Below are 23,244 nucleotides of genomic sequence, written 5' to 3' on the forward strand. Positions count from 1 at the left end.
TCCTAGGTGGCACTGTTTTGGCACCAGCTGTCTCTTGGGCTGGACCCCGAAGAAAGGCCCACAGCAGACAGACAAGCCGGGGACCCTTTTGCTCAGTCCCATGACCTGCCACCCCATGGGTCCCATACTCGTGACCTCAGCAGGTCTCTGTCCTAACCTGCCATGAGTTCATCGGGAACTCCCAGGAACTCTCCCCAGGGCCCAGCCGGCCCCACTGAGCTGCCCAGAGCAGCCCAGGTATTGGGGTAAATTTCACAGTAACCCCAATTCTGAGTCCTCCCAAGAACGTGGGGCTTGCCCCCATTCCCTAATTCCCAACGCTGCGGACACAAAGCGGTCCCAGAAGGAATGCCTCCCCATCAGCCCCGGGCTGGGTGTCTGGTGTGTCGGCTTCCCCCACCGCCCCCGACCCGTGGAGTGTGGGCACCTCCTTCCCTCCTGTCCTAACGCAGAACGGGCCAGCGTGTCCTCGGGCTGCCACCGGGGCCTCGGGGAGCCCCCCAGGGGTCTGCGTTGCTTCCCAAGACGCTGCTGGAACAGTCCCCTGGGAGCCCCTAGCAGAGGCCGTGCCTCCCAGGCAGGGGTGGTGGCCGGGTGACCCCTGGGCCTCTGGCGCCCTTGGCTCTGTTTGTCCCATGTCCCAGGTGGTCCCCAAGCCCTGAGCCCTGGGAAGCCGAGCTGCAGAGCCTGACGCTGCCTTGTCTCCTCCAGGTGACGGCGACATTGTAAATAACATGTACGGGCCGGACCCCGACCTGCTGGCTGGCGAGAGTGCTGAGGACGAGACCGAGGACAGCATCATGTCCCCCATCCCCATGGGGCCGCCGTCCCCTTTCCCCACCAGCGAGGACTTCACGCCCAAGGAAGGCTCGCCCTACGAGGCCCCCGTCTACATTCCTGAGGACATCCCCATCCCACCGGACTTCGAGCTCCGCGAGTCCTCTATCCCCGGGGCCGGCCTGGGGATCTGGGCCAAGAAGAAGATGGAGGTCGGGGAGCGGTTTGGCCCGTACATGGTGGCGCCCCGGGCCGCGCTGAAGGAGGTGGACTTCGGCTGGGAGGTGAGCTCTGTCGTGCAGGGTGACTGATCGCGGCCATTTATCTCGCGCTCCATCTGTTTATAAAGCCGGGTGAGCTGAGCCGCCGGGGGCAGGAGGCTGGGTAGGAGAGAGCGTTCGAATGTCACATTTCCCAGGCTTATTTTATCCTGCGGCTTGCATGACGCGACTCCGAAAACACCAGAGGGCCTCGTAGCTGCCTGGCAGCCCCCGTCCACTGTGCCCGCTCTCTTCCCGGAAATGTGTCTTTAATGAGCTCATGTCTTAAACCCCCCGAGCTTCCCGTCTGGATCTTAGGTGCTAAGGCTGCAATCTCGGCAGAACCTCAGAGATGGATGGCCTCTCCCAGAGCAGGAGTCTCTGCTCCCGGGAAAGCCCCTCAGATGGGGGCCCACCTCCTGGCAGGAGCAGCCAGGGGCAGCTTGTAAAACGTGCCTGGTGGCCGCGCTGCCGCAGATGCCCCAGGCACGTCCATGCCAAGGGCCTCCTGCCGGGCTGCCCGGTCAGCGGGCTCCCTGAGAGCAGCCCGCGCTTCTCACACGAGCGGGGACAGAGAGGCGCACCTTGTGGTTAACATTTCCCTGGCGACCTGGGCCTGGCTCGAGGGTCCTGGAGCCCATGTGTGGTCAGGAGAGGGAGGCCGGTTAGGTGGGGGGCGGCCACTGACACCCCCAAAGGCGGCCCTCCCTCTGGAGGTATCCTGCTCGGGCCACGAGCGTCGCTGGGCCCCAGTGGGGGGGCTTTCAGGGTGGTCTCAGAAGGCCCGTGGGCCCCACAGGAGCGCTCTCCCCTCTGGTCCTAGCCTTTCTGCTGGCTCCACAGGGCCAATGCTCGGTGGTATTCTTGGCAGGGACCCTGCCTGGACGGAAAATGCAAATGCCAACGCAGATTCCTTCTGGGTGTTTCACAACTTCCAAAAGTGCTTGGACGGAGGTCAGTTCTAGGAAGGGGCGCGCTGTCCAAGGAGGGAAGAGGGCCTTGTGTGGCTGGCAGCCGTGTCCCCTACGGTGGACCAGGGCAGCGGGGGTCAGGGGAGCCGACTCCCCGCAGCTGCTCCATGGCTTTGGAGAAGTTCCCAAGCTGTGCGTCTCGGCGTTCTGTGTACAGCAAGGGGCGAATCTGGATCTGTCTTTCCCCTCTCATGGGTCTTTACAGCTTGGAAGGCTGCCTTGGAGCCTCCGCTGCTCCCTAGAGATGTGCACGGCCTCTTCCTAACCCCTGGGAAGCTCCTGGACCCCCTGCAGCCCTTGAGCATCTCCCCCGGGCCCGTCAGCTTTGGAAACCCTCCGTAAAGGTCAAAGAGGCTGCCTGAGTCGGTGCACGTGCTGGTGGCAGTGGCCGCAGACCTGAGACCGCCATGCCCTTCACAAGGACGCGGGGGTGCCCCGAACGCAGGACGCCCCCGCTCTCCAGCAAGCTGGTGGAGTGTGGCTTGTGGTAGCACATGGAGTGTAGACATCAGGGGACACAGAAGCCCCCTGCCGGGTGCCAGCTGACAGCCTGAGCTCTGTAGACTTGGAAGGTTTAGAGGGGTAGTGGGTTGACCAGATGGACGGTAGAGCAGGCCAGCCAGAATTCACAACGGTCCAGAGTGGGGGAGGCCGCCGCTTGGCCGGCTGGACCGTGCCCTGCTGTCCCCAGGCGCCCGACGCCGTGTGTGCCTCTCGAGGTCGGGTCACCTGCAGAAGCGGCCGGCCAGGTGGGAGCAAGGTGAGGTGGGAGGTGAGGGGTTGGGAGGTGTGGCCCTCCTGGAGGCAGGTCGTGTGCTCTTCGGAGACCCACAGGGTGGCCCTCGCTGGGCCGAGGAGAGCATCTTCAGACAACGTGCCAGGTAAGTGGTTTGGGCTGTTCAGTGGCTTTTTGCAGACGGCCTGTCCCGTCCTTCCCGCCTGGCTGTTCGGAAGGAATTTACGGGTGTTGTGTCGCGTGCTCGGAAAGGCCTGGACTATTGAATTAGGAGGCGCCTTCAGATGCTGCAGGGTAAACGGACCCTACGGGTAGGCGATGGGTGACCTTGAGGCAACCTGGCTCTTGTCTGCTCTGATGCAGGCCACTGTTTGCTCTATTTTTAAAGAAACAGCCCGTATCGCCGCCGCCCTGGGTGCCGGGCCTGGTACGGGCCGTGGCTCTTATCTGCCCGGTGGTGCCTGTTGACTTTGCGATATCACTTGTCCTCCGTGTACGTGCGGGAACGCTCCCCTCCACGGCACCTCCCCCGACAGGGCCTTGATTCCGGGGCCGTGACCTGACCGCCACCTCCCCCCGGAGCCGGCCGGGTCCACGTCCTCATGTAGAGTTCCAGACGCGCCGGCGGGATCTGACTTTGTTTCCTCGGCGAGTCCGGGCCCTGACCACCTGCTCTGGGCTTCGCGGCCTCCTGTCCCGTCCCGTCCAATGCGGTCGTGAGCAGCTGTCTGTGTCACCGTCATCGTGGCCGAGCCCCAAGGGCAGAATCGGGCTGGAAGGAGGGGGAGGACGAAGTAGGCACCCCGAAAATCAGGGCGAACCCGCTTTTGCTTGAAATAAATCATAAGGTCGAGGTGGTTTCTTTCTAGCACCGTGGGTCTCTGGGGTGGAACTCAAAGAGCCTCACTCGCATCCTGAAACAGGCGACCGATGTGTCACTTTGTTTCTGTGCCCTGCTCGAGTGTGACAGCGTCTGGGCCAGAGGAGCGGCGGCTGCTGCCCCTTCAAGGGCAGGCGTGGTCCTCGCCTTTGCTCTGCTGCAAACAGGGCTCGAGATTAGGGGCGGAAAGCCCAGCCTCCAGAGCCTGGATCCTTCTGTGGCTCCGGACCGCAGAAGGGTCTCCAGCGAGCCCCGGAGTCCCGAGGTGAGGCCGCTGGCCACGCCCTCACATGCCCCTGCTGGGACACTGTCCCCGGGCCTGCGGCCAGCTCAGCCCAGAGCAGGCCTGGCGACCAAGACAATCGCTAGCAACACGTCAGGGCCTAAGTGTCACAGCCAAGGAGGCCAGGGCAGACGCAGGACCACCAGAGGCAGGTCCCAGGGACAATACCCAAAGGCCTGCAGTCCGGTCCCGAGTTGTGTGTGTGTCGATGTTGAGTCTCATGCTGGTAATGAAGCTTCGTAAATCAGGTTGATTTGGTTTTACTACAATTTACATGACGTTTAGTTCCCGGAGAAGAAAGAACAGGTAATGACGTTGTAGCGAAGGTGGCAAAGGAGCTCTGAGGAAGCGCCTGGGAGGATCTGGATCCCTGAGGGGCGGACGGTGGTGGGAGCGTTTTGTGGCCTGGCCGGGCTCGGAGTGTGCTTGCTCCTGTGAGGTCTGGTGTTGGGGTCCAGCAGGAGAGGGGGGTCCAGAGACAGCCCCTTGCAGGCACAGGGTGGGTGTCCCTCGGGGGACGGGCTCAAAATCAAGGTCAAACCGATTATTCCTACCCTCCTTTTGGTACACCATGGAAACAATTTTCTTTCTACCCAGAGAACAGAATTCCTATCGCGGACCATTCCATTGAACTAAAATCCAAGGGTCCCATCTCCTTTTCTCTTTTTGTGGTGCACACGGTTTCCGGTGACGCGATGCCTCTGTCCCTGCTGGGGCAGCATGAGTGACCTGGCATTTTCAGGGTCAAGGTGGCAGGAGCAGCCTTGTTTCATGTAGGAATTTTACTTGAGCAAAATGGGGAGGTGCGTGTGCGCCCCGCGGCTGGCACCCTCCCCCCTCTGTTCATCTGCCCTTCCTCCCCATGTGGGCGTCAGGAACATTCAATGACTCTAAACCTTCCCCCACTCCCACCGGGTGCTTTGGGGGACACCAGGAAGTGACTCCCTGTCATTTTGGAAGAAAGCACAGATGGGCTCTGCGAGCTCCCCGGACCTGGCAGCCGCATCCTTGGACGCAGATGGGAGCGTGGGGTGTGTGGAAACGGCCCCCGTGGGCTCCATCTCAAAGGAAGGTCGTCTGTCCTCGTGCCCGGGAGGATGCTCGAACTCCCGGACCCCTCCCCCCAGACACAGCCTGCCCAGAATAAATCACCCAGTGATTGCATTTTATTGCCCTGGGGTCTGAAAAACAATGATTTTGATCATTTGTTGAGTAAATCATGACATTTATCATCGTGCTGTTTATTTTGCTAATTAAGAGGTGGCTGCGAGCGACAGCCCAGAGGGAGCTGGGCTGTGGCGCCCTCTCCTCAGAGGCGCCACCTGCCCCCGAGGCGGGGCCCTGCAGCTGTGCTGGTCTCCACGGGGAGGTGGCAGGAGTGCTTTGCACACCGCAAGCACCCGGTTCTGTTTGTTTCCTGGTGCAGCGCTTGTCTCCCCCAGAAAGGCAGGCTCTCCGGTGCCCAGAGCTTTGCCCAGCCTGTAGCTGGCACTCAAGCATCATCTGTCGAAAAATAATGCGTCTGCCTCTGTTTAAGGAGCTGGTGGAAAACGTTAACGCGAATTGATGGGGCTTCAATTATCTGAAGAACTGACTTGAGTGGATTACCTCATCCCGTTGGCTATGGTTCCTGAATATTAATATACGTGTTCATTTGCTCAATCAACAAATGGCCGTGTCTGGGCCAGGGCCTGTGGGAAGCTCCAGGGTCACAGGGGGAGTTGCCCCAAGGCCTCAGGCTGCCCTGTCTCTTGGGTGCTACCATCACACGGCCCCCAAGCCAGCTCCTCTGGGGTCCAGGGCTCCCCCTGCATGGCTCTGGCGAGGGCCAGGACCCACCGGCCACCCCCGAGGACCACGGGCTGCCAGCACATCCCGAGATGCTAGGGCAGGGGATGTTCCAGGCAAAAGCTGCTACCCAGCCGCGCACGCTCAGATTATGAGACGTTGCTGCTAATGTAAGACTGGCTGAGACCAAATTCAGTGCGACACGGGGAGGGGCAGGAGCTCCTGGGCGGGGCTGGCCTCTGCGCCCTGGCACCTGCCCCAGCCTGGCCGGGAGTCACGTGGGCACCTCAGCGCTGGCCCCAGGTCTCCGTGGGGAACGGGCCTCCACTTCTTTCTTCTCCTGCATTTACACCCTCACGCTCTGGCCTCAAGGACCCTGTCCTCTTTCCTGCTGAACTTACCACACCCCTGAATGTGAGCACGATTCACCAACACCCCGGGGGCTCCCTGCCCCCAAGGCCATCAAGGCCTGGGCTCAGGCAGCAGTGACTCCTGTTATAACCAAGCACCCACCTACCCCTGGGACAGGGTTCCCGAGGCTCTTGGGAATGGGCTTCGATTCTCTCTAGTCCCTGCCGCATAAGGACCAAACGAGAAATCCCGTCCACCGGGAGACAGACACGTGCTGGACTTGTCACCTGAAAGATACTGGATGCACCTGGTAGCCCCGGAAGCCTGAGCTTCCCAGCGCCCTGCCCCCTGCACTGACCTCCTGGCGCTGTGGGCGCCTGTCCGGCCTCAAAAGAGCTGAGGCAGCCAGCGCCCCTATGGCCAGGCCTGGCCATTCCCCAAGGCTCAGGAAGGAGGTGCTCAACCTCCAGGAGGAACAGCAACGGTGGCGGCTGGTCTGCACCCGCAGGCATGTCATTCGCCAGCAGCCCTGTGGAAGCAGAGCTGGTGTCCAGCCGGCGGGCACCTCCTCTGTGGCCCTGAACTGCCGACAGCCACAGAATCCCCGGCTCTTTCAGCCCCAGCCCACCCGTGGATGGACCTGTGGCCCCAGGACGGTGAGAGAGGAAAGCTGGGCTCAGCAGCCCCCCACTGCTCCAGGTGACCCCGAGAGGAGGGTCACACAGCCTGGGAGGAGGGACAACCCTGGCTCTAGACAGCGTCTGCTAAGTTTGCAGAGCAAAATGTGACAGCTGGTACTTGAAGGTCAGGACTGCCCTTCAGACGTTTCCCGGGCGTCTGAGACCTGAGAGCAGAGGTCTCCATCCGAGAGCCTCACACGGAATCGCCTGGAACATCAGAAAAGCAGGTGCCCAGACCTCACCCGAGAGACGCCAGGCTTTGGCCAGATGAGGGACTAGCCGTGTCTGTTTTGCCCAGGACTGTCCTGGTTTTGAACCAAAAGTCCCAAGAAACCTCCCTGAGCACTGGGTTTGTGAAAACTTCTAGGAAGTTAGAATGTGCCGTGGGGGTGAGAATAGCCAGTCTGGAAAGAAGGAGAAGTGGGGGATCCTTCCGGACCTCCAGCATCTGCACCAGGGGCCCCGGGAGGCAAGGGGGACGATTTGGGTCGGGTCGCTGGGGGCATCCAGATACTCCGCAGGCGATGCTACTGCGGGGAACGGCTTGTCCCAGAGCCACCCCTGCGGCCCAAGTACAGGTGGCCGTGCTCCGTGCTGCACACACACGAGCACACTTCCTACCCTCTCTCGTCCACGTTCATCCTGGTGCAAGGATCACACTTCAGCCTCTTCCGTGCATTCTCCACCCTGAAGCCCGCGGGGCAAGTGCTCTCGGGCCATGCCGAGGCGATGCTTCTCTGCTTCTTTGTTTTTGGGTCTTAGACCATCTTGCTGTGTTTACTCTTGGAATTCCAGCCGTGCGGGAAAGCCTGTTGGGGAAGGGGGCCAGGACCGGTCTCCACTGTAAAGGCTGGGCCTCTTGTTGGTCTGACAGCCTTACTCACAGGGCTTGGTATTCTCAGTCCCCAGTCTTTTCTGTCCTTTCTCTCCGTGGCACCAGGTTACACACTGGGACCATCCCGGCAGCATCCCGCCCCGCAGGGACACGGGAGCCCGGAGTCTCCCTTTACTTCGCCCTCCTCTGCCCAGCCGGCTACTCCACCCCTGACGCTGACCCTCCTTCTGCGTGGTCTGGAATTTTATTTCAGACCTAGAAGCATGGCAGGGCCTTTTTGTCCCCCTGGAATGATTTTCTGAATGTGTTTAGGGGGCGTAACGTGTATTCAGGAAGCGTCCAAAGTCTAAGCTGCCGCCCAGTGAATGTTCACACACCGTGGAAACACCTGGATGATAACAGGTTTGGGGACCTCTTCCCAGGCTGTCAAACAGGAATCCGGATCCGACGAGAGGGGCTGTCCTGTGGGAACAGGGCCGAGTGGGAGGCGGCCCCGCTTGTGCAGCGGGGCTGGGGACACAGAAACCCGTGCCCTCGCGTTTCCTCGGGAACCGCTCCCAGCGCAGACCCTCTGCCATCTCTCCCAAGCACCATGACATCAGGTCCAGACGTTTTTAGCCCAAGAATGCCATGAAATCCTGCACTATCTTAGGCCCAGCTCCGAGGCACGGGTATATAAGGAATTTTCGGAAAAAGGAGAGAGAATGACTAAGAATACCTCCCTGGTAGTTCTTCTTTATTTCCTTAAGGGGTAATAACTCAGACACAGTCCAGCAGAGGGTACTTTCTTTAAATAGAGCATTCTGATTCACAAGCGAAAAAGGAAATAAATATTTTCTTTTCATATTCGAGAGACGTCCATGAATACCAACTTCTTAAATGGTATGTTACCATCTGTGTCACACACACACACTCACAGGAACACACACACACTCACACCAGTGACAACAAGCCCGCCCTTACCCTGGAGCAGGCTGCTTGTGAACCAGAGACGTGGAAATAGCCTTGGGGTTGTCAGAAGGGAGCAAGTGGGAAGGTGGAAGGAGGGCAAGATGGCTTCTCCTCCGGGTGGCCGCTCAGCCTCCCCAGGGGACCTGGGCTCAGCCTATCCCACTGGCTCCCAGAAAGCCGGCAAGCATGGGGTGCTCTGTCACCTCTTCCTGCCCTCCCGCCTCCTTTTTCTTTAAGGGAAATGGGGATCACACGTTCAGGGACGATGGCAAGGGCACCTGGGTCCCTGTGCTGGGCGGGACTGGCGAGGCTGGGGCAGGCTGACTGGACAGCTGCTCTGTGGCCCAAAGCGTGGGCGAGAGGGGAAGGCCTGGCGTTCATTAGGCCCCTGCTGTGTGCACACGCTGGGCACGCGAGGCGCTTTCTACTCCGTGGTCCTCATTCTGTCTGTAAGTAGATCCCAAGTCCCAGCCCGATGGACCGTAGCAGGGCCTGGCGGGCATTAGTGTCCACCCCTCGGGTGCCCCGCTGTGGAATTCTCCGGACCCCGGAGAGAGCCATCAGCCTCTCTGGAGCCAGGATCCTGATCTGGTCCCAGGGCGCCTGGGGCCTGGCTGGCAGGGGGAGACGTGTTCAGGCAGGAACCATGGGGTCCCCGCCCCAGGCCATCAGCCTGCAAGGCGCAAAGTCCAGGAATCTAAAAGGACATCTTTGCCACCTGCTCACCTCAGGCGTGGGTCCCACGGAGCTGCGGGTCTCAAACGGTCGTGCTGAGGATCCCCCAGTCACCTTCAAAATGCAGATTCGGGGCCCCACCCTTACCTAGTGGGTTAGAATTCCTGACGGGGGTCCCCAGGAATCTGCATTCTATTTAGCAGTGGAAGAGGGGCCACTGGGAGGTCTCCATTCCCGGGTGGAAGCCCCAAGAAAGGGGCTTACCGTGGATTTCTCTGCTCCTGCCCCCGCACCAGGGGGCTCCTGCTCCTGCCCCCGCCCCAGGGGGCTCCTGCCCCCTGCCCCTGCTCCGCCGCTGCCCCTAAGCCCGGAGCCAGGCGCAGCCCGGCGGCCCCACTGTCCTCCTGGTGGAGCTCTGGGCGGCAGGTGAGGCCGAGAAGGGGCCCCGGAGCGATCCCACCTGCACCCCGACAGCTGGCCACTGGCACTGCTGTCCTCCGGGGGGGAGCCTGCTGGAGACTGCCCAGGGACCCGACACCCCCCCAAGGGCATGGCCTGATGGTCAAGGGGGGGCAGGGGGTGCTTCCCGGGCACCGATCGTCTGTGTCACGCCTGGAGATTACTTGGGGCATCACCATTTCTCCCCCTCGCTGTGCAGGTGGGAACCCCGAGCCCTAGAAAGGGAAGGGGGTCCCACAGGGTCACATGGTAAGTTAGCACAGGGGCGAGGGACCAGACAGGGAAGCCCCAGGCGGCACCCTTCTGCCTTGCCGCTTACCCCTGTAGTTCCTGCAGCCAACACATGCTGAGAACGGAGACTGGGCCAGCCGCACTGGCCCCGTGCGCCAGCCGCCAGCAGTTAGAGCAGCCCCCAGCCCTCGTGGGCGTTCCACCCCCACCACCCTGTCCAGTGGGTGATGGCCCAGGCCCCAGCTCCTCCAGGGAAACGGGGACCAGGAAGGTGTGGAGTGGCTCAGACGTACCCCTCAGCCTCCTCTGTCTGCACCCATACCTCCGGCCGAGCGGGGGTAGCTCTCAGGTTTGGCCTACCTCTGGCCGGCCCTCTCTGGGCTGAGCCCGCCTTCCCCAGGCAGGAAGCAAGTGGTGGGACCCACCTGCTAAGACTGAGGCATCTGCAGTGTCGCTTATATACACGGAAAGATTATTTCAAGTACTTTCCCAGCAGTGGCCTCGCAGAGAGCAGGACAGGCCGGGAGGGTGGCCCCTCCTGAGAGCCGGCAGCTACTGGCCAGGAGGCTCCCCGGGGACCCCCCCCCCCCGGCACGGCCTTGGCTGGCCCATCGTCCACCCCTCCCTGGGCCTCCCTCCCTGCTGGGTCAGTTGAACATCCCAGGCCTCGCAGGCCATAAAAGGTCTCCCTGGGTCACGGGACAAGGGCGTGGACCTCCCAGCCAGACCCGCTTATCAAAGGTTCTCTCGAGTTGGGAATTTTTGTGGGCTGGTCATCCCCAGGTTAGGAATGCTCTCAGCGTGTCACAGGCCACCTCGGCCTCAGCAGAAACCAGGGTGATGCAGCCGCTCACCACGCGTCCAGGGACAGCAGCTGTCGGAGGGTCCCCCAGCAGGCCACCCTCTCCTGCTCTGCTCGGGGCTGGCGTAGGGCTCCCTCCACTCTCTGGGGCCCTGCTGGGCACTGAGGTGCAGCTGGGTTTGCTCTGACCGAGGCCAGGTCAGGCCAGGAGGGCCTCTCCGGGTGAGAGGTCAGTCTGGGCGCACGGCAGCAGGCCCCGCGGGACCCCCCGGAGCCAGTGTCCTGGGGCGGCGTCCCGCCCGGCCCTCATATTGCTTAGAGCACAGTGAAGAAAATGTCCTAAAGGGGACGTTTTAAGTCAGCCGACAGGATGCGCGTTGGTGTTGGTGGTCGCGTCTGCTCCTCCGCGTGGGAAGATGCTAAGACAGCATGCCCTGGCATCGTCACAGGAGTCAGCGTGCCGGTCCCTGCTCACCTGTGTGCCTGTCCACCTGTGACACGCGCCACCGTGTTTCCAGGGAGTTGACTTGAAGAGAGGCACCAGCCTCCGCAGCAGCGCCCAGGGCGTGCGGGGCTCCCGTCCTGCTGTCCTGCTATCCCGGCTGTGCCCCTTGCCCGGCTGGCCAGGGCAGGGCCAGGATCACCAGCCCTGAGCGGGCCACGGGAGCACCTTTGTCTGGCTTTCAGTCTGCGTTCCTGCCTTCTGGGCTAATGCCCAGTTTAATTGCACATCCCATTGTGTCATCCCTGTTCAATCATGTTGAACAATACCTACATCCACTCCTTTCCCATTTAGATCTTTCTAAAGTCCATTCCGGCTTATCAGCACAGTCATTTCAGGAGCAGAGCTAAGATTTCTGCCTTTTAGGCCCAAGGCATTGTCTGTCCCCGCGGCAGCTGAGATAAACCCTCACCCAGAACAAAGTCGCAATGACCTTTTACAAGTAGAAGCCGCCGTGTTTCCCTCTAGACTAATTTATCAGCCTTCCTTTCAGCCGGTACTCAGTGGAGGCCCGGGAGGGCACTGCCAAGTGGGGGTGGACGGGTATTAGGACGCCCGGCTGGTTCGTTCTCAATGGCGCACCTCAGGGTCCGCGGGGATGGGAACTGTGCGTTGCCGTGGGGAAGGATGGGGCTCGTCAGAGAGGGTGTGGCCTGCAGGTGGCGGGGTCCAGGCAAGGTGGTCAAGCCCCCTGCCCTGGCCTCCTTCAGGGCCAAAGTAAAACCTCGTGGACAAAATATGAGGCACGCTGGACTTAAGTAAAAATAACGGTGATGAAATGGCCTGTGGCCCCAGAGCCCCCGGGGAGGCCGCTGAGCTCTGGGGTGGCAGCTCACAGGTGGACGGGCAGAGAGCGAGGGATGGCTGAGAGGCCGGGGGGGATAGAGGAGGAGGAGGAGGGGGAGGATGACGACGACAGCGACGACAGGGATGGGCCACAAGGACGCTGGGGAGGCAGCTCAGAGAACGTGAACCTCGTTGCCTTCCTTCGAGGAGGGAGACGGAAAAGGGGTCTGTTCTGCATTTTGATAAAAGCCTTCAGACTCTACTGATTGTATCATAGGGGCTGCCATGCTGAGGGGAACGTATTTGCCTTGTCCATAAAGCCTGCATCGCCGTGGGGGAGGCTCTCGTGGCACTGACTTGAAAGCTCGTCCAGGGATGGAGGACACGCGGCACCGGGGCTGAGAGGTGGAATCTCCAGCCCACGAGGAATTGACCTGGGCATTCGGGAGGGCAGCCCAGCCTGGGCCTGGCCTGTCCAAGGGCCGCTGGGCCAGCTAAGCTCCCAGCGCCTCTGCTGCTCCCCCGTCAGTCCGGTAGCCCTCAGGGACCAGTCCCTGGTGAGGTCTGGACTCTGGTCTTCACTGGGGCTTCTGAGTCAGCCCTGAGGATGCGGGACGGCCCCTTGGAGCAGCAAGCCCTCAAAGGGCCTCGCAGGACTGAGGTTGGTAGAGTCACTAGTTTCTCGGTGACACCCTGGCAGCCCGGACTCCCTGCCTTCTCCCACACTTGCTTCACCCAGACAGACGTACGGTCCACACCAGGCCCCAACCGGAGAGGCTCCTGCGGGAACCCGGGGCCCATTGACAGCCCGAAGACAACACCAGAATTCCCCAACTTTTGAAGGTCTGTCTTGGATTGACCTCCTTATTTAATCCTTCTTGGAACCTAGAATACATTGAAGATGGGCTCACCCCATCAGCTGGCCGGTCAGGCCCAGGGAGGCCTGGGGACCCTGGGCTTCCGCTCCCCAGCAGAGCTGCACGGTTCTCACGGCCGCTCCCTCGGGTGGGTCCTCCGTGCTGGGACAGGGGAGGCTGAGTCTCCAGCTGGACCCACTAGGATGGGGCACGTCCTGCTCTGGGTCAGCACCTCCTACCCGCTCGTGCCTCCGCCTTTACTGAGTGTGACTTCCCAATCCATTCGAGCTAGTGCGCTGGGTCCGGAGGATTCCCCACCTCTGCACCCTGGGGTTGAGCCCAGAGCACTGACCCCAGCACCTCTGGCTTCCTTACTTTAGCTGTGCCTGTCCAGGTCCACGGAAGTCACACATCCACCAGGCAGGGCTCCCTGCAGCGAGGGGCCCACTGCCCTCTGGGGCTCGGCTGTGCTAAGCCACCCCCGCGCCCCGCCAGCGCCCTATGCCTCCCGGGTGGAGGTCGGAGGTCGGGAGGGCTTTCCGGCTGCCCCCTAGAACATCAGACTCCTGCTCCCAGACTGGGATTTGCTCTTGTCACCTGTTTCCAGTAAACAGATGCGTCCCTCACGCCGGGAGAATCCGGCAGACGCGGGGACGTGCAGGGAGGCCTGGCCCGGCTGCTGGCTGCCTGGCCCTGCATGAGTTGGGGCAGTTCTTCAACCCTTTACCTTCAAGGGCCTTCAAAGCCCCAGGACGGCCAGGACCTACCATGCTGTTATCAGGACGGCATCACCCCCATTAACGCTGAGTAGACGAGGGTTAGAATGGCCGCATCCAGCCTTCTCTTGTTGTTGTTCCTTTTAAACATCAGATAAATTCATGAGGTTTTCTAAGAGGCAACATGCAGGTTACCGAGATGTCTGTGTCACGAGGCAGGGGGGAGCCGTGCCGTGGATAGAGACCCGAGCAGCCAGCCCCATCTCTGGGCCTCGGTTTCTCCACTTGCTAAGCAAGGACTGAAGTGAATTGCCCTGAAGGCAGGTGTCGTTTGAATACTCTGGTATTCACCTTTGAGAGGTGGGGAAGTGGAGAGCGGGGGAGAGGTTTCTTTGCTGGATCTGGGGGGAAGAGAAAGTGAGTAATTTTTCACTGGACGTCCCTCCACCACCACGTGGTGGTTAAAATTTCCGTAGAACTCGTTCTCTCTCTTTCCACTGTGAGCTGAAATGCACGCGAGTCTTCTCAGCCTTGGGAACTGCCTCGCTGGAGGACCCGAATGTGCCCCTTTCAGGGGACCCCTTGGAAATAAGAAATGCCTACTTTCAATACATTCAAAACACAGGCCAAGATGCGTGGGCCCCACACGGCAACCTTTGCGTTTACGTATTCCTGTAAAGTCTGCTCCCTGGGATGGGCAAGGCTGGTACATCCTCTGGACTGAAGGGTCAGCATGGGGCCCTCAGCGGCTCCAGCCCCAGCACCTGGCCCCTGTCTCTCCGCACAGAAGCTCTGCCCCCCTTGACGGCCTTCTCATCTCTGTTGAGGTACCCAGCCTTGAAGCCACAGGGATGCATGGAGGCATATGCGTACCGTCTCCCTCCCACCTCCTCCTGAGCGGTGCGGAAAGCCACATGCTGGTTTGCTCACCAAGTTCTCCGGGAGGTTACGCAGAAGCAGGGGGCCGGGCGGGGTCTTTAGTAGGTACCCCTCAGACGACTCCACCCCACTCCTCAGACACTGGATTTAGCAAACAATGAGGACTTGGAAAATAAGGATGTGACGGCCAAGGCGGCCTTGGTGAGTTCTCCCTGTACAATCGGCCAGTTGGTCGATTGGATACTGAATGTTTCTGAGCGCAGGGCGCGTGACAGTAAGGAGGTAGCTGCTGCGCCCAGAGCTGCCCGCGCTGGGCCCTAGGGCTGTGGCAGCAAAGTGCCCGCGATGGGCAGCTTCACCCAGACACCCTCTCAGAGTCTGGAGGCTGGCTGGCGGTCCCAGATCAGGATGTCGGCAGGGCCGCGGTCCCTCCGCAGCCTCTCAGGGGGGACCTGTCCCCGGGGCCCACCCACCCCGGCATGACCTCATCTTAACTAATTACATCTGTAAGCGTTCTATTTCCACATCAGGTCACATTAGGAGGTGCTGGGGTTAGGACTTCAACTATGAATGGGGGGGATGACACAATTCAGCTCATAGCAGACCCTCAGAGAGCAAATACCTGCACTGAGTCATCCCCAGGTGTTGTAGGAGAGGAACCAGTGGTGACGCACACCCAGTGCCGTGTCTCTGCGTGGATGCTGGTGCCCAAACCCTCCCGGCCAGGTCTCCTCCTGACACCAAGAGGAACCGTGCCTGTGTTGGGCGCATGAGGGGTGGGGACCCAGGAGGGCTTTAGTTGATGACAACCTTGCTAACCCAAGTCAGAGCCCAGGGTTGACATTTTTAGCCAATTCCAACGTCTTTCTTTCGAAGATCACAGCAGTGGAATAAACATGGGGATTGGGTTGACCACTCTCCGACACCCGCCTCATCTGAGCCCCGTTGTGCGTGCGCACGTGTGCGTGTGGGTGTGCGTACGAACTCCGTGAACCTGCGACGGAAAAAACCAGAGGGAACGTGGCTCCCTGCAGGCCTTGGGACGCTTTTTCTTCAAGCAGGAGAGATTGGCTTGGGGGTCAGAGATGCAGTGTCGACATTCAGAAGAAAGCGGTCATCGGGACCAAAGCTCTAAGACATCCCAGACCAGCCCCGAGGCAGTGCTGACGCCGCAGGACCAGCTGCAGGCCTTGGCCACCTCGCCGTCCCAGGAGGACAGCGTGGGCTGAGGTCGGGACAGCAGAGCCTGGCTGTCCGCCTATGCCTGGTCTTCACATGTTCTGCGAGGCCAGTGCCGGTTCTGCAGCACGAGTGTGACCTGAGCCCGGGTCGGCTGACCCGGCGCCAGGCTCTCCCCCAAGGGCCCTCCGCAGTCCGGTTCAAAAGGAAATGGTTAAAAATGAGCGGCTGGCAGGGAGGAGCGGGGAGGACAGAAGGCCCAGCAGTTGGCTAATTGGAGAGCGGACCCGGCCGAGGGGAAGGCTGCACCCCAGACAATGTGCTCCCGGGTCGGGAGCTGGGAAGGCCTGGCGGGATTGTCATTGAATTAGTTGAAGTCAGAGCCCCCCTGAATGCGGGAAAGAAGGAAAGGGGAAATGAAGGCCCGGGTATAATGCGGCCTAAATGAGGGGCCCCATTCACAGCCCATGAAAAGGCTCGGCTTCCTTTCTTGGGGAAAGAGGAGGCCAGTTCACTTTTGTCTGGCTGGGGGCGGGGGCTGCTCTAGGAGGGTGTACTTACCTACAGCCAGTGACAGGAGGGTTAGGGGGACGGGAAAATGGGGCATTGAAAATAATCCCCAGTGCCAGCGGTGGGATGACAGCGGACACAATCGCTGGGCACTCATCAAGGGCCTCCAGAGAGTCCCCGTCTCCTGCGATCTCCTGGGACCGTGGGCCGTGTCACCCGGGTTAGTGGGGCCGTGGCCGCCAAGGACGCCTGACCCCAGTCGTCCGGCAAGGCCATTTGATTTCTGTCTCCACTTAAAATTTCGAGGTTTAATATGTGCTTTGGTGGCCGACTGGGTATGCAAGAATATATCTTAATAGTTGAATTAGAGAATAATATTATTGGAAGTAGCAACTAAACGCGTGAAATACAGAAATGGACCAGCCGGAAACTTGACCAGCCAACCAAAAGTGGGAGGGGGAAACATACAAGTTATGTAAAAACTAAATACTTAACAAAGTGCTACGCTCAGTAAATATTTGTTGAATTCACACATTAATTAATTTTCCAGATGAGATTTTCCTAATCCGTTTTCTCAAAAGAATAAGAATTAGGAACGAGGCAGGATCTGATTCTCAGGCAGGCCTGGAGGAGATGAAAGGCAAGTGGTATGTGTGAGGTTTTGGGGGCTGGGGTGCCTCTGGGGGGAGCCGAGGACAGGCTGGCTCGGCCCCTGGTAATTGCCCACTTGGACAAGCTGATTTGCTATTCACGGTCCCCCACAGCGAGGGGAGCCGGCTGACCAGTGCCCACTCTACCCTCGGAGTGTGGGCCGCATGTGCCGGATTAGCGGCCGGAATCTCGGGGTCCCGCGCAGTTAACCCTCTCGTAGGGGAACTGAAAGCCCGGGGGACGCAAAGGGCCCCGACTCCAGACTTCCAGGGCTTTGCAGAGAGCGAGGTGCACAGCCGCCACCCCTGCCTGGTCCAGCTGGGCCCTGACCAGCCCACGATGAGGCTCGCTTTCCCCAGGGGTTCCTGGAGTCGTGGACCGGTTCACAGCACCCCACCTCGTTCGTGTCCCTGACGGCACCAAGCAGCACCGCTGTCCCAAGTCTCTCAGCAAAGGCGCCTTGTCGGGGGTCACAGAGCTGCCGATGGTGGCCTTTGAGAGCCCACTGACCCCCACAGACCTGAGCCCGGTCACACCTCTCCTGTGCTGACCCCGAAGGGCTGTCCGGTGAACGTGAGGGGGTTCCCGAGCGTCAGTGCCCGAGAGTGGGTGTTTAGGAATGGAATCGGGCTGTTGGCACGCTGCCTTCGTTTCGGGGTGTCACGGGTAGTCTGGCTGTGCCACTGCTCCCTGGGGCCCATGTGTCCCTCCCGTCCATGGAGTGGGGGAGGCCTGCCAGGTGCCCGTGCAAGAACGATGCCCGTGTAGACGGCAAGTCCTGGCCCTTTCAAGGTGTCTCGGGGCCTAGCCTCACAGCCCCTGTTCCAGAACGCTCACGAGCTCCTCAGCACAGAACTGTGGCAGAGCGCGAGCATTTTCGACGGTCTCTGATTTTACTGTGCAGCTTTGGCTGGAAGCTGGGGAGAAAGCACAGCCGTGCCCGAGTCCCAGGCTGAGCGAGGCTGTTTCCAGGGGAGGCTGCCGGGTGGGCTTGGACCTGTGCCCTCGGGGACGAGCAAGCACACGTTTATTGGCAGCGAGGCACCCGGGGACCCTCGCGTGTCTGGTGTGGGGAGTGGGAGGGCCCCTCGGCAGGGCAGAGACCTGGCTGCTGTAGGAAACGGCAGGTGTACCGTTCGTTTACTTTCCTGTGGACCATCAGTCTGTTTCCTGAGCAGCAGTAAGGAAACAGCCCCAGGGGAGGCGAGGTGACTGGAGTTGGGGACTCCAACCCCCTGCAGGGGCTCCTCGAGCCCGGGGTCTGGCCCAGGAAGCGAGGACCCTTCTGAGTCGCTGAGCAGCCCACGCGGGGATGCACGGAGGAGAGCACGCCACCTGTGTGTTCCACCGTACGCCAGCTCCCAGGAAGGCAGGCAGGGCCCACAGAAGGCCAAGGAGCCACCGGCCAAGTCAGGACCCAGAGCCTGAAGGACGGTGTCGGTGGAGGAGGCTTTCAGGCAGGTGGACGCGTCCACACAGGGGCCAGTGTGCCAGCCCCTCCAGCTTGCGCCTCCAAAAGAGCTTCCCAGAGGCTCTAGCCCAGCGCATTCGCCCCTCGTTAGGCCTGGGAAAGAAATTCGCAGTTACAAAATGCAACGTCATTTCATTAATTCCACCCCTCCAAGTGCCCCTGCTGTGTGAGTGCCCTGGGTGGAGGAGCCCAGCCAGTTTCCTTTTTTTTTTTTTAACATCTTTATTGGAGTATAATTGCTTTATAGTGTTGTGGTATCTTCTGCTGTATAGCAAAGTGAATCAGCTATACGTATACATGTATCCCTGTATCTCCTTCCTCTTGCATCTCCCTCCCACCCTCCCTATCCCACCCCTCTAGCTGGTCACAAAGCACCGAGCTGATCTCCCTGTGCTATGCGGCTGCTTCCCACTAGCTATCTGTTTCACGCTTGGTAGTGTATATATGTCCATGCCACTCTCTCACTTTGTCCCAGCTTACCCTTCCCCTTCCCCATGTCCTCAAGTCCATTCTCTACGTCTGCGTCTTTATTCCTGTCCTGCCCCTAGTTTCTTCAGAACCTTTTTTTTTTTTTAGATTCCATGTATACGTGTTAGCATATGGTATCTGTTTTTCTCTGACTAACTTCACTCTGTATGACAGACTCTAGTTCCATCCACCTCACTACAAATACCTCAATTTCGTTTCTTTTCATGGCTGAGTAATATTCCATTGTATATACGTGCCACATCTTTATCCATCCATCTGTCGATGGGCACTTAGGTTGCTTCCATGTCCTGGCTATTGTAAATAGAGCTGCAATGAACACTGTGGTACATGACTCTTTTTGAATTATGGTTTTCTCAGGGTATATGCCCAGTAGTGGGATTGCTGGGTCGTATGGTAGTTCTATTTGTAGTTGTTTAAGGAACCTCCATACTGTTCTCCATAGTGGCTGTATCAATTCACATTCCCACCAGCAGTGCAAGAGGGTTCCCTTTTCTCCACACGCTCTCCAGCATTTATTGTTTGTAGATTTTTTGACGATGGCCATTCTGACCGGTGTGAGATGATATCTCATTGTAGTTTTGATTTGCATTTCTCTAATGATTAATGACATTGAGCATTCTTTCATGTGTTTGTTGGCCATCTGTATATCTTCTTTGGAGAAATGTCTCTTTAGGTCTTCTGTCCATTTTTGGATTGGGTTGGTTGTTTTTTTGATATTGAGCTTCATGAGCTGCTTGTATATTTTGGAGATTAATCCTTTGTCAGTTGCTTCATTTGCAAATATTTTCTCCCATTCTGAGGGTTGTCTTTTCGTCTTGTTTATGTTTTCCTTTGCTGTGCAAAAGCTTTTACGTTCATTAGGTCCCATTTGTTAATTTTTGTTTTTATTTCCATTTCTCTAGGAGGTGGGTCAAAAAGGATCTTGCTGTGGTTTATGTCATAGAGTGTTCTGCCTGTGTTTTCCAGAGGTAAACCCATGCACATATGGTCACCTTACCTTTGATAAAGGAGGCAAGAATATACAATGGAGAAAAGACGGCCTCTTTGATAAGTGGTGCTGGGAAAACTGGACAGCTACATGTAAAAGAATGAAATTAGAACGCTCCCGAATGCCGTACACAAAAAGAAACTCAAAATGGGCTAAAGACCTAAATGTAAGGCCAGTTTCCTTTTGAGCAGCTAGCTTTACGATCTCAGTGCCTTTGGCCTCCGCGCTTCGTGCAGATACTGACGCTTTGCTCCCACGGAGGCCACTGTGCTTCCATTGAGAGTTTCAAGGGGGAAGCAAGTACATTTGCAGTTCAGGGTCGCTGGGCAGAGCTAGCGTAGCAGCGGACGCTGCTTTAAGGCAGCTGCCTTCAGATTTAGTTATGATCCCTGCTTGTGGGCAGCAACTGCCGGAAGGCCCTTTGCCCGATTCACTGGCCTTAAGGCTGCGTGGCCTCAAGACCCGTTTCCACAGCCCTGGATGCAAATCCTGGCTCTGCCTTGAAAATGTCACTCCACCACTGCCCCCAGCCTCAGTGTGCCTGTCTGTACAGGGATCCCAGCCCCTCGGGCTGTTGCAGTGATGGGGACTGTGGAGGGGACGGTCTGCCCTGCATGTCCCACGTTCAGAGGGCCGGTCCCTCTGCAGCCCGTGGGGGTCCCCACAGTCAGGTTGTCTGTCCTAGGGGCACCAGCCCAAGGGGGGGCAGGGGCAAGTGGCGTGACCCCCACAAAGGCATTTCTGGCTCCGTTGACTCTTGGGGCCTGGCACTCCCTGCAGTGGGCGACAAAGGATGTTTAGTTGGCTGGACGCCAGGAGCATCCCCAGCCCGATCGTGACGACCAGGTGTCTCCAGACATTGCCGGTGTCTCCTGGGCGGTGGGAACCCCCAGTTAAGAACCACAGGACTTAAGTAGGAGCCCGTGAGCCCCCTATTCCGGCTTCTTCCTCTGGAACAGTTTCCTGTGGTGCCCTCCGAGACCTTTGTCCTCTGCCAGGACCAGGTGCCCACAGGGGACCCGCGAGGCTTACAGGCTCCCGGGGGCCCAGGCGCCGGCTGCGTCCTGCTCTGCCCTGACCCGCGCCTCAAGCCCCGTCCTGCCTTAGCCCTCCTCGGATCTCCTACCGTGTGCCTGTTCCTGCCCAGTGGCCAGCGTCAGGAGAGGAACGTGTGCAATCGGCCCCTTTGAGGCAGGATCTGGGGGTGACGTAGCTGGTGGGCTCAGGACCAGGATGGGGGGGTCTCGTCCACATGGCCTCTGGCCTGGGCATCACCTGTTCTCTATTCGAAGGGTCTGGCCGGTTTGGGGGCCCCCAGGTTTGTCCTGAGGCTGCAGTGCAAGCATCCAGGAGAGCCCAGCTGAGACACGGAGAGAGCAGAGGAGGGGCCTCTTCCTGCCCCTTCGACAGCCTTCTGTCCGGCCCTGAACAGGGATGAGCTTGTGATCCAGCCTCTGGGTGGCTGAGCAGGCCGCAGGCCCTGGAGCGGCTTCTCCAGCCCATCCAGACCCGGCCTGGGTCACCTGGACACACGCCACCGTGGCTTCCCCGCCAGGACCCCCACACAGAGGCAGAGGCTCTTGGTGATGGAAGGAGCTGGTGCGCTCTGCGCAGAACCGTTTTGCTCTCGCCTCAGCAGGCATTCACGCTCTTCTGCGGGTCGGGGTGGCATCTCCACAGTCGGGATGACTTATTCCAGCCTTCCTTGTGCTTGGGGGCTGGGGAGCGGCCTTGGGCATAACTCTGGGGAATCTACAAACACAAGGGCATCTTGGGAATTCCAAGAGACTCAGAAGGGAATGATCGGGGCTACGCTCGCTAGGGAAGGACTGACATTGGGTGGCATCTGGTGGCCATGAAGGTCTTAGTCAAAAGTATGGGAGTGTTTTGGCTCCAGTGACAAGAAAAATGAATGATAGATCTGGGAAAGGCTCATGCCGGAGTAGGAAAGGGACAGGAAGTTAAGGACATGAAATAAACCTTCGATTGGGATTCACCAAGCATGGTCACACTTAAAACCACAGGAGTCCAGGCAACACCCTGCATTCAACAGCAGAGAATGCAGCTCCACCGTGGCCCGTCCCCGGGTGCTGACGGGTTGACCCAACCTCCACACCTGCCCCGTCATGACCTTGGACAGACTGGAGCCAACCCAGGCTCCCTTTTCCTGGGGAGGTTTGGAGAGGTGACTTCCATAAAGGGCTCCCTTGGGGGCCAGACCAGCAGCGCTGAGCATGGAGTGGCTGTAGCGGCCGTATTCCCTCCACACGTTTCAGCTGACGGCGCCCCAGGGGCGGGGAAGCCGGGCACCCAGGGGAGCTTCCTGGGACCCCAGGCCAGGAGCCTCTGGCAACACCAGTTTACTGCAAGTGCACCTTTTGCTTTGGGGTTTTCCCTGGCAACTGACCCCAGGAGACTCAGCCCCACCTACCCCAGGCAGTACCCTCCCCGAGCTCTGGGCCACAGATGTGTCTCGCGGCCCAGGACTGTCTTCAGAATTTTCCAAACTGGCAGAAAAAGAGGATCTGGCTAAGGCTGATGTTCTAGAAAAGTATCTGCCACTAGCTGCCTTCTACCCTCCCTGGCTAGTGAGGAGTCCCGAAACGTTCCCTGTCGTTCATTCTCCTGCCGGCCCACTAGCAAAGTCCTTATTTCGCACGGGAAATAGTGTCGCACTTTCTAGAGACATTTACACGAAGGACCTCTGACACTTTAAGGCTACCTTTCTTTCTCAGCCACAGAAAATCAGCGATTATTAGTATCATCTTACTTTAAAAAGTAACCCAGGTGTGAATGTCTAGAAGATGAATATATTGATTTATTCTATCAGAAAATAGTGCTTTATATGCAGCATATAGGCAGTTAAACTTCGTTGTTGTGGGCTTGCGGCTGGCTAACTGCACGGGCAGTAGGGCTGGCTTCCAGGTGACGTTGTCTCTGTGACCCGTTCAGCTCTGAGCTATTGCCATGAGGAATGTTCTTCCTGTGTCAAATGGGGAAACTGAGGCCCAGGAAGGTGACCCATCCTGCAGACACAGGAAGAGGCTGGGCAGACTCAGAATCTAGGTCAGAGCCCAGACCTGCAGGCAGCCCAGTCCAGGGCGTCACAGGAGACTCTCAGAGGGGTGTGTGTGTGTGTGTGTGTGTGTGTGTGTGTGTGTGTGTGTCTGTGCGCGCGCGTGTGCGTGCGTGTTTGACATTCAGGTCCAATTTCAGTAGCTTAAGCCACATGATAAGGCGGATAAAATATTTCCTAGACATGGTCTAAAGAACAGATACCATATGCTAAGTTTAAGGGATCAAAATCCAAGAGAATTTGCCGTTGAATGTGTGCCCTGGATTCAAGGGGCTGGAAAGGGATATTCTTTTTTTTTTTTTAATTTACTTCATTTAAGTATGGTTGATTTCCAATGTTGTATTAATTTCTGCTGTACAACAAAGTGATTCAGTTATACATATATATACATTCTTTTTCATATTCTTTTCCATTATGGTTTATCACAGGATATTGAATATAGTTCCCTGCGCTCTACAGTA

At 58.7% G+C, this 23,244-nt stretch overlaps 1 protein-coding gene across 3 annotated transcripts in view; it reads left to right on the top strand.

The window, feature by feature from the left end:
- PRDM16 (PR/SET domain 16) overlaps positions 1–23,244 on the top strand; it is a 318,585-nt gene that overhangs the window by 104,450 nt on the left and 190,891 nt on the right. For all 3 annotated transcript variants that reach the window (XM_079946332.1, XM_079946334.1, XM_079946333.1), the window contains exon 2: positions 712–1,061. In XM_079946332.1, the coding sequence (XP_079802458.1) occupies positions 712–1,061 (350 nt within the window). The remainder of the gene's footprint in view (positions 1–711; positions 1,062–23,244) is intronic.

The sequence above is a fragment of the Stenella coeruleoalba genome (assembly GCF_951394435.1).
Source record: "Stenella coeruleoalba genome assembly, chromosome: 1".
Lineage (NCBI taxonomy): Eukaryota > Metazoa > Chordata > Mammalia > Artiodactyla > Delphinidae > Stenella > Stenella coeruleoalba.